Source organism: Eurosta solidaginis, chromosome 4, assembly GCF_040869045.1.
Source record: "Eurosta solidaginis isolate ZX-2024a chromosome 4, ASM4086904v1, whole genome shotgun sequence".
NCBI classification, from domain to species: Eukaryota; Metazoa; Arthropoda; class Insecta; order Diptera; family Tephritidae; genus Eurosta; species Eurosta solidaginis.
Window position 1 is genome coordinate 58,681,380 of NC_090322.1, and position 15,115 is coordinate 58,696,494.

Here is a 15,115-nt window from a genome sequence, read left to right on the forward strand (position 1 = left end):
TTGGCGAAAACTGGATCTTTTTGCATGCGCCTTTCAATACCGACCAAACGTTTGTACGCAGCTGAGTAGCTTTCAGGGAGATGGACGTCGTCTGTTTTCCAAAGCAGGCCGGTTTCGTAGTGCCCGTCTACATGGCACGTGGTTGAGGCAAGCAATGAACGTGCTCGCACGTCTGCCTTGCCCTCAATGGGTGGTGATGACCTTACTCCAAACCCTTCGGTGCTGAAATAGTCAGCAATCATGACGTCAAGCCTTTGCTCAGACGTATGCCCTACGAAGAGACTTGTGTTCGATTCTGGTGAAGGGGCTGTTGAGGGTCCAAATACTGTCCACCCCAGCTCAGTGTGGGCGGCATACGGCCCGTTGGCATTGATTCTTATGGTCTCACTCGGAAGTCCTAAGTGGTAGTGATCTAGCCCTATGAGTAGTTTTGGTGTAGCACCGTTATATGGTACTAGTGGTAGAAATCGGTTATGACTAATGCTTTGACAAATATCAGTATCGCTCAGAGTCTGACATGGCAAATTCAGATCACGTACACTGTAGACATGGCGAAGCGTGTGCTTTTTATTCATACCACACCCGCTAACCAACATGCTTGTAATGTAACTGCTTGGTCCGGGGCGAGAGGGGTGGCGGTTAGGCATGGTGGTAGCCCGGCTGAGGCTCGTCGGCGTTGAGGCGCGGTTCTTGCCACCTTCCTCAACCCACAGTCACAAAAACAAAATTATAATTGTCATGCCTAGGGAGAAAAACATGGGGACCTGTAGAAGATAAGGAGAAGGAAAAGGAGAAGAGAGCAAGCAGGAGAAGACCGTCCGAGTCAGGTGGAGTCATCCCACCCCTCTTGTTCATGAGGAATTCCCTTGTCCTGACGTTCGTCCGTCTGTAATGGTCTAGTCTAAATCACCGTCCGTCAGTGGGTTGCAAAACCTAACTCATTCCTAGTGTGCCACAAGGGCAACACCCACACTAACACAAAAGAAAACTTAGAGGGCCTGCATTTTTCCTAACACTGTTTCAGCCAATAAATTCGAAATAACTCATTTCCTCTTTATACAAGTTTATTTTCACAAATTCTATGTTTACTTATATCTAGTGATTTGTATTGGCAATTCTAAATTCTATTATTTCTTATCCTGGTCTAAACTCAATCAAAATAACAAAAAGGATACTGCAATTACTGCATATAATATTCAAAGTAAAAAAAATGTCAAATAGATAACAAGAAAATAAAATAACCCAGATAGGAACACCCTCTTACTACAATCTTTAACTCTTGCTTGCATTAAGCAATAGTTACGGTGATCAATAAAATATGTGCATACGATTATATGGAAGGCAAAGAAACAAAAAAATAAGAGAGATTACAACAAACTAGATAGAGATTACCATTCATTATATATAACCATTCACGTACTCATCTCCTCACGCTCATCTGCAGTCCAGGTACCAAGGCTGTAGCAGCGGGAGCTGAAAGAAAACAGAAACAAAGAGCAAAAAAAACCCTATTCCATGTACTTTTGCACTATTATATTCTATTACCTCATGGAACTTTCAGTTCCGGTTTGTAATAGTAAAAACACGCATGCACATTTTTTTGCGAGCGTGTTAATTACAAAAAGAAAAACGTTTAAAAAAAATAAAATAATGAAAAAAAGTGAAAAGAATCGCGAGCTGAGTGCGAAACACGCTTTTAGTGAAAGTATTGTAGTAAGTATAAAAAAAAACCAAGTGGTTAAAAATTAAGTGATAAAAAAAGTTACAAATGTGGAGAAAAAAAAAGGAGGTGACACGTGTGTCATGTAGTTTCTCCAAGTGCGTGGAGTAGGGTCCTCCTTTCACACAAAGAAAAATCCAAGCCAAAAAAAAAAAATGAAAAGGATTTCTATATTTTTTTGTCTGGAAAACGAAGTGAAAAGAAAAATATAATGAAAACAAAATTTAATAGAAAGAAATTAGAAATATGTAATAAAAATCGAAAAGATTCCTGTGTACCCACGGATTAGGGTGTGAGAAAAAAAATCAAAAAAAAAAAAAACAAATTTAGGCAAATACTTAGTAAGCACCAAAAATATTGAAATATATATAAGCAAATGAAATTATATGTAGGTATGTGCGAAAAAAAAAGAAATGTGTGTGAAGTGGTTGATACATATGTGTGTGTGTTTTTCGGTAAGTTAAATATGTATGAAAGATGTGTATGCATATAAGAATGAGAAGATACCAAAAAAAACTAACTTACAATTCACCAATATTTCAGGCTTAGGAGTTAAGGGAAATTCAGGGCATAAATCTTACAATCTAAAACATAATTTTTAAACAACAAAAAACCTAAATCAATATTGTCGGTCCCCTCCGTGGTAGTTTGGTGTTGTCGTATTTGCGGCGAATTCGAATAATGTGCTGAGTGTACTCTCTACCTTTGAGATGTCTTCTCACCACAGCCCTGCTGATGTAGCAATCCACACCAGCGACCAGCTATATATAACTCACCGCTAATTGTAGTTTGTGATATGATGTGATACAACGTGAAGTGATGTGATCTGATGTGATGTGATATGTTGCGTGCTCTTGTTCGGTGTGGTGTGATGTGATGTGCAGCCCTCTCTTTGCGTGTGTTTAAGTTGTGTTTTGGGATAATAGCCTTTCACCTGCTAATAGCTTTGGTTGTGTTTGTGCTTACCGTGTATTTTGATGGATAGTTGGAATTGCTTGATGTTGGTTTTACTATTTCCGTGTTTGAATGTGTTGTATCAGAAAGTATGTACAAATGTGGTCGTGGTGTTTTTGAGTGTTGCGTGGTTATTGTTGGTGTGGTTGTGTGGTGGTCGCCGGTGTGTTTGTGATCGGCAGGTGTGGTTGCTGGTTGGATGTTTCGTGGTTAAGGTTATGCGTGTATTTCTGAGGTTGTGGTTTTGAATGTGGATCTGCGGTGTAGTAGCTTATCTATGTTTCGGTGGTTGGTTGCAAATGCGTGTGGTTGTGAATATGGATGTATGCAATCTTTTGGTGCGGATGCGATTTTTCTTACTTTTTCCTTTTTTTTTTTGTGGTTTGGACGAGTGAGAGTGTTTTATGTTGTACTGGTGGCTTACGTGTTCGGTGTGGGTTGTTGTAGCTATTGGTGTTTGTGACTCGGTGTGGTTTGTAGTTGGTGGTTCGGGTGCCTCGCACCGTTGCTTTAAGCGAGTCTCCTTGTGGTGATGCTAAGAAAAGGAAAACCAAACAATAAAAATATGAAGCTGGGCATAACAATGTCATGTATAGCATTTATAGGCCATTTCTCCGGCGAACTTTAATGTTTATCTGCCCAAACATAAATCAATTTTATTTCAAGATCATTTTCTTTACGGAGCAGACAAACTATGAAGTTCACTTGAGAAAATGGCACTAAATTCAATATCACTTTTGGGGTAGTCACTAAGGTAGATGTGTTTACTTACCGTTGGTGGATTTTGGTGCCTAGCACCGACGGTGGTGATTGGTTTCCTTTGGGGATTCCTTCAATGTAAACTATGGATGACAAGAGGGGAATGAGATAAATTATGCGGGCGTTAATGGAGGGTTATAGGCATGGGACTACTGTACTACTGTAGGGGATTTAGATACACGGGAATGGTGGTGGTACTTACCGTTGCTGGTGGTGCTGGATCTGGTGTTGGCAGGAATACTATTTCTCTCTTGGATGCGGCACTTTTCACCGAACCGGTAGCTTACGGTTTCGCACTTTGAAACTTTATCACTTTATATACTTTTAATTAAATTTTTTTTTTCTTCACTTTCACTGCACTCGCGTTGTGGGCACCGTATTCAAGGCTTTGTGATCGAGAAGAACGGGATGTTGGCCCTTTTATAGACAACTTTTTCCTGTTGCCACTACCGTTTTCGGTTTACTGTCAACCCACTTTATCCCAAAGTCACTCAAAGTTCCTAGAAGGCTTCCAGCATGTTAGCTACAACGATTTGTTCTATATTCACACACATACACACATAATACGCAGTTGCTCTGCAGACAATTGGCATTGTTATTTGCAGAGACAGTGGTGCGCGTGTGTGTAGGCGCACAGGGGCGTAGGTTGTTAAACGGCTGTCGTTACATGCTGACCACTGAAGCAGGCTGGTGTGCCTTGTGCCCACCAAACCACTGCACATTTAAGCTTCGCGCTTCACCCTTGAGACCCAACTCCTCGACTAGTGAACTGTCGATCATGGTAACGGAAGAACCTTCATCAAATAAAGCGTAAGTGTCAACAGTATTCCCATCATTGTACAACGTCACGGGCAAAATACGGAAAAGAAGTTTACTAGACTTGACGTTAGTAACGCAACTCAGTACTGATGCTGAGTTTGGGGTACGACGATCTTGTATGTCTGATGCGGACTTCTCCGCAGGACGGTGCACAGGGGTAGCATCGTGAAGCAGCTTATGATGCGTTTTCTTGCAGCCATTGGATAAGCAAGTTTTGCGTCGGCGACACTGTCGCGAGGAGTGGCCTCTAGCTAGGCATGCGAAGCACAATCGTTGGCTTTTTACAAACTTCCACCTGTCTGCTACACTCGCGTTCAAAAAACGTTCACATTCCTGAAGTTTGTGATAATTTTGACACATGACACATTTGGACTTATGAGTTGGTTGCTCTTCTACGGCGTGTAGTACCACCCGACGTTTTGGCTCACGTGGCGCGTGCTCTTGGACTTTGCAAATTAAACTCGCTATTTCACTAAGCCATTCGCTTAAGTGAACGACAGTAGGATACGGTTGTATCGCGGATGAGTAGCGCGCCCATTCAAGGCGCTTTGACATTGGTAACTTGTTGATTAGCTCGGAAATCAAGGTTGGATTTGCTAAATGTTGATGACCGCCGGCGGTCTGTAAAAAGGCAGACAAATTTTTTACTTTAGTAGCAAGTGATATTATCTTGACAACTCCGTTTTCCGATATAGGGCTAATTTCCTTTACCGCAGCTAGCTGGCTTTGAATGAGCTGCTCTGGTCGGCCGAACCTAAAACGTAGTTGCTCGATAACGGCGTCGACGTTGTCGGGGTGAATAAGCAGCGATTTCATAGTCTCTCTAGCTTCACCCTTTAAACTTTTTTGAAGGCGTTGGTTCTTTTCCAACTTCGAATACCCGTATGCAGACGTAGATTCTATAAACGCATTGATGAAGAGTGGCCAATCCTCAGCTAGTCCACTGAACTCTGGGAGATCTTGGAGTTTCCTTGGAAACGTTAAGGTAGACGGCATGCTGATGGGACGGCTGACGGGTGGCGGTGGCAATGTGTTGTTTACGTTGCCGTATGAAGACGATATAGCAGGAGTTGAATCTAGAGACGCGCTGTATCCTGATGCTGACTGAAAGGCGGGGACCGCATTGTAGCAAGGGGCATTTGAGCTACCAATATCTGTAGCGGCGAACGAACGTGTGGCGTGAGGCATTGTCCCGTAAATTGCTTCAACGGAATTAGCGCTAAAGACTCCGGTGGTTGTAGTTGGAGCTGCGTTATGATATGTCGTTGCAATATTTTTTGCGGCGGCAGCGAATGGCGCGGTGGAAAACGATGCTACGGCGCGGTTGGCAAAAGTAGTTGCGTCGACGTTGACGCTGGCAGAATAGCCGGCGCTGGCAAATAGGGCAGCACAGTTGGCTGGCTTGGCGCTGGCAGCGGGTGCGCTTGACATGTCTTTATATGGAACGCCGGCATAGTTGGCGCTGGCAATAGAAGCGCCTGCCAGTGCACAATATGAATCACCATCATTATTAGCGAAAGCGGGTTTAGTCGCACTGGCAACAGAAGCGCGTGACATGGCACTGTATGAATCACTGGCAAGATTGGCGAATGTGGCACTGGCGGTTGTAGTACCTGGTATGGCATTGTAAACATCACTGGCAATTGTGGCTGAAACAATAGCACCCAGCACGGAGGAAGTTGGCATTGCGATACAGAAGGCATTAGATGAAGCAGTGGGATCAGGCGCGGCAGAATGGCCCGATTGCATTGCGTTGTGGGTAGCGCTGACGAAGGAAGCAGCGTTTGGCGCAGCGGCGTCGGCTGAGGGTGCAACAGAGCTTTGTACGGTGGCGTAGGACATGGGAAAGTTAACGGGATGCATTACTTGGTTGGAAGATTCGTAGATATTTCCATTTGTAACGGGAGTTGACATCGTATGATGTTGGACCGCTAATTTTAGTTGGCAGTTCTGCGCCTCATTCTCCCTAACCTTGTTATGCACCCTTTTCAACTCACTCTCCAATGCTGCGATTTGTTTCTGAAGCACAGATATGACGTTATTTTGTGCCTCTACGTTGTTGACGTTGGTAGCGCCACCCTCTTCTTGCAGCCGCTGGCTGTTTCCTTCACCGCTTACCACTTCTGCTTGTAAATTACTTTGCTGTACTTCTTGAGCGATGTTGTTGCCTTCGTCGCTACTCATTGCTACGTTTATTGAATTTTCTGGTGTATTTGCTTCACTTTCTGTTGGCTGATCCTCTTGGAAACGTGGACTTTTCCTCCGTACCGGTGTTCGCGGCAAAGTCCCCAATGGCATGTTAATTAAATGGAACAATATATATAATAAATTTCACCAAGCTGCTTTGCAGCAACATACATATACATTTAGTATGACGAAAGAAAAAATGTACTTATTGTTTAGACAGCATACAAAAACGCCGGTAACGGTGCTCCCTTCCAGTGATGAAATTATTTGCCAATGCAAACTTTATAGAAATTGCATCGCGAAATAAAGATGTGATCGCTGCAGCTCGGACGATGACTCGAAATTTAACATCAAACTAATTTTAACGTTGAAATGTTTGAGAGAGAGAGTTTATTTCTAGAACAGGGATTAGAATATAAATGTCCGGCTTACTTTCAGCGAATGATATTGACAAGAGACAATCGCGGTTTACATTCCAATGCATACATACAAACAGATGATTCACAATAAATACAAGTAACAAATGATCGACAGGGTTGCGTGCGGCCGTGCTGCCACACATTCCTTTGAGTTTACCGCGTTTACACAATGAAATGTGCGCGTAAATTTATACAAATTGTGTAAATGATTTTTCATACAAAATTTGACAGCTCGTTTACGCACTAGATAAATTTATACGTTTACACACTTTATAAGGCATTTATACGGTTACATGAGTCCCCCTAATGTTTTCTTTCAGAAGTTCATTTAAAATATTTCGTACTTCGGTACGTCCAAGATAAGATAGCCGACGAGGAGCGCAATGGAAAGGAACATCAGTTTTCAATCGTATTTTCATTTCGTAGTTAAGTGGTTTTTTCAGAATATTAGGATTGAAATAAGTATTATTTATAATTTGCTTCAGCTCAGTACTTTGCTCATTTGTAAGTATATTCTTTATATCAATTTAATTTTTGTTATAGGAAACGTCGATATGAAATATGTCAGGCACACAAGCGGAAATGGAGTCAAAATTTTGTCGGCAGTTATCGGCCGTAACACTTTCAGAAAAATATTTATTTTTAGCGGCACTTTGTTGAATTATAATAGAGATTGCTTTGGAATCAGCTAAAGCTTGGGGAATTTTTGACATTTTTAATTTAATTTTGGGTCTTACATCTAAAAATTCGGTTCATTTCTTCTTAACATTCGTCAACTTGATATTAAATATACGTAGGAAGTCACGTCCCCAAATAATTGGTACAAACATATCATGGTCTGGTATGATATTCAATTCAATTTTATTCACTTTTTTATTAAAATTAATATAACAAAATATTTTTTGTATTATTTTCAACTCTTTTTCTCAATGGCTTTAAATTTTGAGGAGCATCTTGCCATACGGTTCTCCACCAATTGTTTTGGAACGTATGCCTCTCTTGTAAAGCTAACCGGACTGCCGGTAACAAACAAAGAAAAAACTGTTTCAGATATTGACTTCTCACCTAATTCGAATTTAATACTTACAAAATTAAAAGAATTTACGGCATCATCGGATGAGTAAGTATTGACGTCTTCACCTATGGCTGCAACTTCGTTACGTGATTTTAAAATTTTTTCTGGATTTGGGCACGAGCGATGATCATGGCGGATACGCCAACAGCGGAAGTAAGAGCCAGTCGGTCGTAGCGGGTACGCGCATTGAGGCTTAATATGCCCAACCTTGGAACAATTGTAGCATTTTTGTGGTGGTTTCGGGTATTTTTGTCGTGTTTGCTGCAGTCGTATGTTTTGTTCCCACTCCTGGTTCTACTGTGAAATATTTTCTTTGAAAACGGCTCACTAATGCCTTCAACTCATCAAGTGTTTTGGCCGGTAACAGTAGATGTGCATTTGGCACTACTTTGCATATGCCATCGATTATGAAATCGATGATTTCTGTTTCGCATATGTTTGCCCGTTTTCCTATTGCCTGCATCAATAGAACGTAGCAATGTAATGACTCGCTCTTTTTGTCCCACTTGCGTCTTGCCAATGTCTTATAAACTTCGTTCCTCGGTATCGGCACATCAAATTCCATCGTAAGGGCATTTTTTAACTCGGCATAGCTTAACGCTTTGGTGGTGGTAAGTAAAACTTTGGCTGTTCCCACCAGGCAGTGACGAAGAGCTAGCAATTTAAATCGTTCGTCTACTGCTGACAACTCCATTACTTCTTCGAAGTCTTGAAGAAAGTGTCCCACTGTCACTGATATATCGTCGCCACTGAACTTGGGAACAGCATGGTCTATATCGGCAAAATCCAGTCTACGTTGCTCTTGTACCCCCCGAGCTCTAAGCTCGTCGATTTCCTTCATTAATTTTAACATATCCATACGTTTTCGTAGTGCCACCAGTTCGTCATACACAGTTATGGTCGTGGCTCTTACGTCAATTGGGGCAGAGTTTGATGGAGCGGCAGCGATGTTAGCAACATTAAAATTAGATGCTTGAGCGGCAGCAAAAACATCGTGAACGGCAGGTGTTGAATTTAGTTCAACCAAAACATCGGTAGTAGAGACAGTTGGAACGCCAGTGGCGGCAGAATAGACGGCAGTATGAACGGCGGTAACGGCAGTGGCGGCAGAGGAATCAATAGAAAAGGCAGCGTTTTTCTTAATCATTTCGTCCGAAATGTTGTCCGATATATTTGTGTTCGGAGTGGTCATAGTGTACAAGTACAAGTGTGTTGACTTCTTTCTGACAGGCACTCGCTTAAGCCGGAGTCATTGGTGACGTATGTCGTATCGCTGTATCCGTATCCCTAACGTAATCAGCTGTTTATCGTTACGACGGTAAACCAAAACCCAATTGGTTGGCTACGATACGGTTACGACCTTAGTGGCACCAATAATCGATTGCATTGATTCTCATAAGGTTGGTCGAATCAGCTGTTATAAGGTTACCGATAAAGCACCAATGTCTCCAGCTTTAAGTGAGCATAACGGGAAAATCTGGGTTGCCATTGTTGAGAAATGAGATGCTGACCAAACAGTTCCTGTTGAATACCCAGAAACCTGAGCATCCCAACAGACATCTGATTGGTCAACCAGCACCGCCTAGGGGCCTAAGGAGTTATCTCCGTAAGCATTTTGAGGAAATACGGCTCCTGAGAACCCAGCCGTATGAAGCGAAAAAACACAAGCAGGTCCTTGGTGAACTCCATAAACAAGCGTCGGACCTTTATGCTAGGAATTGCCCGGTGAATCCAGTACTCAAAGAAAAGTATCCAAACCTCGCGGAAGAGGAACGCATACTCCCCAGAGAAAAGCGAGTCACTCTAGCTCAACTTCGTTCTGGATACTGTAACAGGTTAAACTCTTACCTATCCAGAATCAACCCCGACATACAAAATGTATGCCCCGCTTGCAATGTGTCCCCACATGGCACCAACCATCTCTTTAATTGTAATGTGGAACCAACGCCTCTAACACCCCTTTCATTATGGTCCCCCCTGTCGAAACAGCAAGTTTCCTTGGACTCCCGTTAGAGGATATTGATGATAATTTCTGATCGGTCGCACCTATTGGATGGGGCGAAGCACTGCTACAATAACAACGTGTGAAAGATGGTTGCATCATTCGTTTGTTGCCCCTGTTGCTTTGCTTATATTTTTTTTCTCAATTTTAATCAAATTCGCAACAATAACTAAACTTTTAATTTGTTAACAAAAATAGAAATGCGCAACAAAATTTCAATTGGCAAATCAGCTGACTTCGAAGATTCGAAATTCCTATTCCCCAATTATTGTTCTCTCTAGGAGAAAAGAATTGGAGGAATTTTTCTGCGGTACTATTAAGGCAATGACCTTTGACCTCGAGTAATTTTTTTTTAGCTCGAATAGGATAGATGGGGACTTTTAATTTTAATATTTTTATGGTAAACTAGAGGTCCTCACTAAAATTTGACTTTGTAGTAATTTTTGTTATTTTAGTTGTCTAAATTAGCCGTTCTAATATTAAAATCGCCACTCTCAATACAAATCAAAAAACAAGTATGAAAAAGTTGTTAACGTTACATTGCTTATGGATTCATTTTAAGAGTGCATTAAAAGAAAAAAGTTTTGTTAAGCACATTTTTAAAATGGAAAGGAAAGGTCGGTAAAAATGAGACTTACCATATATTCATATCGGCTGCTGAGTGGAATATCACCAAATCTCGGCTGCCGTTCCAAAAACTTCCTTTCTCAGAATTCGTTTGAAGAACGCCCTATCTTAGAATTTGTTTCATAAACACTCCAGCTATTGTCAAAATGTGTTGTATTTGAGCTCAGATCGGTAATTTTTGAAGCCAAATCTGAGTTAGGGCATTCTTCAACCGAATTCTGTGATAGGGCTTTTCTAATATACGGGGTTATTCAAATATTTTCTGAGAAAGGTGCTTTTCGAAACGGCACTCGAGACCGGGTGATATTGTTGAGCAGTGCTTCGCCCCACCTAACTGCTACAACAACAACCGGGTGATATTCCAATCAGCAGGCCATATGGATATAAGGTTTCATTTAGTTGTCCCATTTTTACTGAGCTTTTGTTTTTGTGCCTTTCGTTTTACGGATATGTTTAGATATAAGTTTTTTTATTAACTTTTAAAATAAATCCATTTTTAACTGCCGGCCGTTCAAACTCTGAACCCTATTGTATATTCTTACGATTTCAATGAGAATGATTTCCCACACTCTGAGCACGAGTATGGTCGCTCGCCGGTATGCATACGTATATGGCGCTTTAGCTTCGATGAAGTTGTAAAATCTGTGAATTAACGATCAGTAAAATGAATATCATTTACAATCACAGTCTTATAAACTTTTACCCTTGTTGCAGAAATTGCACGTATATTTTCCTTTGGGTTTTGGCGGCTGCTGAATTTTAGTGGCCAAATTTTGCTTTAATTTAGCCTCCTCCTCCTTTAAGGCTGTCATATTTCGCTCCCGCGTTTCTGGATCTTCGTCTTTGTGCGTAGTTAAATGCGTACGTAACTCCGTAAAGTGAGGAAAAGTTGATGGGCAAAACTCACATCTATGAATATTTTTGCCCAGATGTGTACGTAAATGCGACAGCACTGGGTCGCTTACAGCAAAGGTGCATTCGCAGTATTCGCATTTGTATGGTTTTCCACCGGTATGAGTACGTGTATGACGGCGTAGATTTAGAGCGTAGGTAAGGCTTTTTTTTTAAAAGCTTGTTGTCGCTGAAGTTTCACTGCCTTTTTGAGCGCTTTGAAAGCTTATGTGTGATGATGCATCATCACCACCCAAAGAACTATTAGACTGATCTTCACAATTTTCCTCTAGGAAGGTGAAGTTTGTAAAGTGGTATCGCCCACTATTGTGGAGTCCCACATTTTAGATGGCGCTTCAATATCTTCTAGTAGTGTTACATCAATACTTTTTAAAGGAGTTTCATTATCCAATTGATGCTGCTCCTGTACGCATAATTCATGCAATAGACGTTGCAGTGATTGTGCTTCTTCATCTATTTCTTGTAGTTCTAAGATTATATTATTAAATTTATACCACGCAATCTTATCAACTTTCAATATGTTGTATATTCACTTACCTTGTTTACAAGGGATTTTAAAATAGTTTCCATCGGCGCTGCGCTTTTTAGCATCTTCTTTAACCATATCCTTGTTCTCGCTATGTATGTACTTAGTGTGCTGTTAGGATCGGATGCTGTTTTATCACACATTTTTTCCAAAGCCATAAAACTTTCATCAGACGTACGTTGCTGTTGGCATTCAAATATAGTTTCGTCACAAGATGCCTTAGTTGAAAAATTATAAGGAATCCTCTTTATAGTGTTTGCATTGTTGGATTTATTTTCATCCTCCATTTCAAATAGTTTGTCCATTGCATTTCCGCTAACAGCAACGTTACTTTCGTGTTGATCCACATTCGCTACATGAGGAGCTGCGCGTGCTTCTAGCAAAGTTTGTAGATCCTCCTCTAAATCCAAGCTAAAGTGTTGGCAAGATACCGGCTCTTTAGCAGGCGTTGTAGCCTTTCTAAATGTGTTCGTGAATCGACAAAAAAATGTTGAACATATTGTTTGTATTAATTTTTAATAATAGGTATATATTACCATGCTAAAGTGATTTATCTTTTTAAAAGTAAAGTAATAAAGTTCTACAAGCTAGTAGCTACTTTTTAGTCAAAGATTTGGAAAAATTTCAAATTCTTATATATTAAGCCAATTTACTCTACAGTATTTAAAACATCCATCTCCATGCTCACTCGAATGGCTCATCATAAACAAGCATGCAATTTTAATGATATATTTATAAGCATTTACCATTGCATGACAAGTAATTTCTTGACTTTTGCACGCCAATCTTTATTTGCTTGAAATTTTTCCAATCCAGACATTTGTATTCAGGAAAATTGAAAGGAGCAACAAATATCCAAGTTATATTTTGTTGAACCACAGCAGACAAGGCGCGGTAATCTTCCAGGGTTTTCGTTACGAAAATCTTTTCCAGATAAGCTTATACCACTTGAGCACGCTACGTTGTGTTATTATTTTATCCAATAGTTTCTTAATGGTTGCCCCATCATTTGAAATTGTGGCCTTACCACTGGAATCAAAAATATGCTTGTCCATATTACGTGAACCCAATGTAGTGCGTACAGCGTCCACAATTGAATGCGAGGTATTGATGTTGGATATGATGAATATTTTTTACATAAAAACTCATGTACCCAATACAAGTTCAGGCATACCGCCGATAACACACCTTTTAAACGACGTTGTGTCCAAATCACTTAGCGGTTTTTCTTCTATGATTTGTAGCAATTCTTCAACAAACGTTGGATCATGTATGGGATGCGACCAAAGTGGACCGCCCATCTATATTTGGGAATATAAGAAACAATTTGGTGTGAACAATTGGTGCCAGTTAACCCTCTGAAAAAGCGACTGACGCGCCTTTTTGAACGGACATAACCGTTTAAACGGTTAAGAACCAATTAAGTAAGAAGGAAAAAATTTGATTTATTCGAGTTTAAATACTTAAGTGGGATAGCTGAAACTTACATGATGTTTATCACCGCAATGCGCACAATTTGTATTAACATTTGGTCCAGTTGGTATACCGAATTTTTCTTCCGCATTGCCTTTATCTGAGATCTTGCTTTTTACAATACCTATAGGCTGTAGCGTATAGGTATCACAACCAGTGCATTGAAATACCATTCATTGTTTGCTGTGTTCATAATATAAAGATATGGTAAGTAATTGGATTGTGGTAAAAGGCCAAAATGCTGTATACCAACCTCATGCTATATTTACACTTCGCTTGACTACTATGCATACGCACAAATACGCGTATATAAAAATTGGCAGAAATGCTCAAAAGTGGCTCAATATATTTTCCATAACGATTAGAGTGCGTTTCAATGCAATGCAATAGTATACGCAATCCCATCTCATGGCAGCATTTCATACGCAAAGGCACAGAACTATATTTGGCATTGCAGGCTTCAGGCGTATTGCCTGCCAGCACAGCCATATCATTCGCAGTTACAAGTAATGAACCCCCACTCGTCAGTGATTGTATAGCGCTTCCCAAGGCAGTCGGTTCTATGTACCGGAGCGACTCGGTATTTTTCCCGACCAAGGACTGTCATTTCAGTGTGACCCCATTTAATTTGTTTCGTCCCTCCCACAAATTGTCATCCTCCCAGCAGCTCCTTGCAGCAGGACTGCTACATATTCTCTTACTCCGGGAAGGTATCGAACCCAATCCGGGTCCGTCTCCTGACCCCGGTCCTGAGAAATGGTTTTGCTGCATTTGCCAGAAAAGAATATTTTTAGGACGGTCATACTCTGTTCAGTGTGTCTCGTGCAAGGGATGGTTGCATCGGACAGGTTGTTCTGGGCTTGATCCCAAAACCCGACGTCCACGTAACTTTTATAAATCTTTTGTGGCTCCTTGCTGCTCACGCCCAAGGGCGTCCCGTAGTCTACGCCTAAGCGTATCCCCACTACCTTCCAGCAGCTTCGCTGCTCAGCAAGCCACAACAAGTACCCGCTGCTGCTCGCGCCCCACGGCGCCAACAACTCAAACAGCTGATACCACTCATAACTACTACCTTCGTAGTAGAGCTGGTAGCAATGCTGAGCATCAGCCCCTGCCCCCGTCTTCTTCTCCCCCCCCCCCCCCCCCTCTTTTCGGCAGCAATCGTGCAGGTCAGGGAAACAGACTCTTAGTCCCTGCCTCCGTTTGCACCGTCTGCCAGCACAGAATATATAGGTTTGCGACATCCGCTCAATGCAGCTCCTGCCTTGGGTGGTGCCACTTTCCTAGATGTTCTGGTCTCCGCGACGGCAACCCCTCGACGGGTTTCATCGCGCCATGTTGCCAGGTCGCAAACCCAAATCATCCGGGTACCCCAATGCTTGCCCAAGGGCGCCCAGTCCCAAGGCCACAACAGCAATTGCGTCCTGGCCTTCCACAACCTAGGCGTAGTCACCCCTCACTTACCCCTAGAGTGGCGGCGTCACCCCTCATGCACTTCAGAATTCTGCAGTTCAACTGTAATGGACTAACTGGGAAGATTACGGAGATAGTCGATTTCATGAAGCGGCATAACATCCGCATTGCTGCGATTCAAGAGACTAAACTCACAGCAAGATCTGCATTGCAGACCTGCTCTGGTTAT

General features: G+C 41.6%; 1 protein-coding gene across 2 annotated transcripts; it reads right to left on the reverse strand.

Moving 5' to 3' along the window:
• Window positions 1-9,530: 9,530 nt before the first annotated feature.
• LOC137247933 (uncharacterized) lies at window positions 9,531-14,313 on the reverse strand. 2 transcript variants are annotated; one of them, XM_067778857.1, is made up of 6 exons: window positions 13,727-14,313; window positions 13,488-13,656; window positions 13,189-13,301; window positions 12,012-12,459; window positions 11,266-11,942; window positions 9,531-11,204 (listed from the first exon to the last, which is right to left on the reverse strand). In XM_067778857.1, exons 2-5 carry the CDS (start codon window positions 13,644-13,646, stop codon window positions 11,928-11,930), a joined length of 735 nt encoding a protein of 244 aa, XP_067634958.1. In that variant the 5' UTR covers window positions 13,647-13,656; window positions 13,727-14,313; the 3' UTR covers window positions 9,531-11,204; window positions 11,266-11,927. The 2 variants fall into 2 exon arrangements, 1 of the variants encoding a protein (XP_067634958.1); XR_010951939.1 differs by lacking the exons at window positions 9,531-11,204; window positions 11,266-11,942; window positions 12,012-12,459; window positions 13,727-14,313 and having other exon boundaries at window positions 12,468-13,379; window positions 13,488-13,601.
• Window positions 14,314-15,115: the final 802 nt, after the last annotated feature.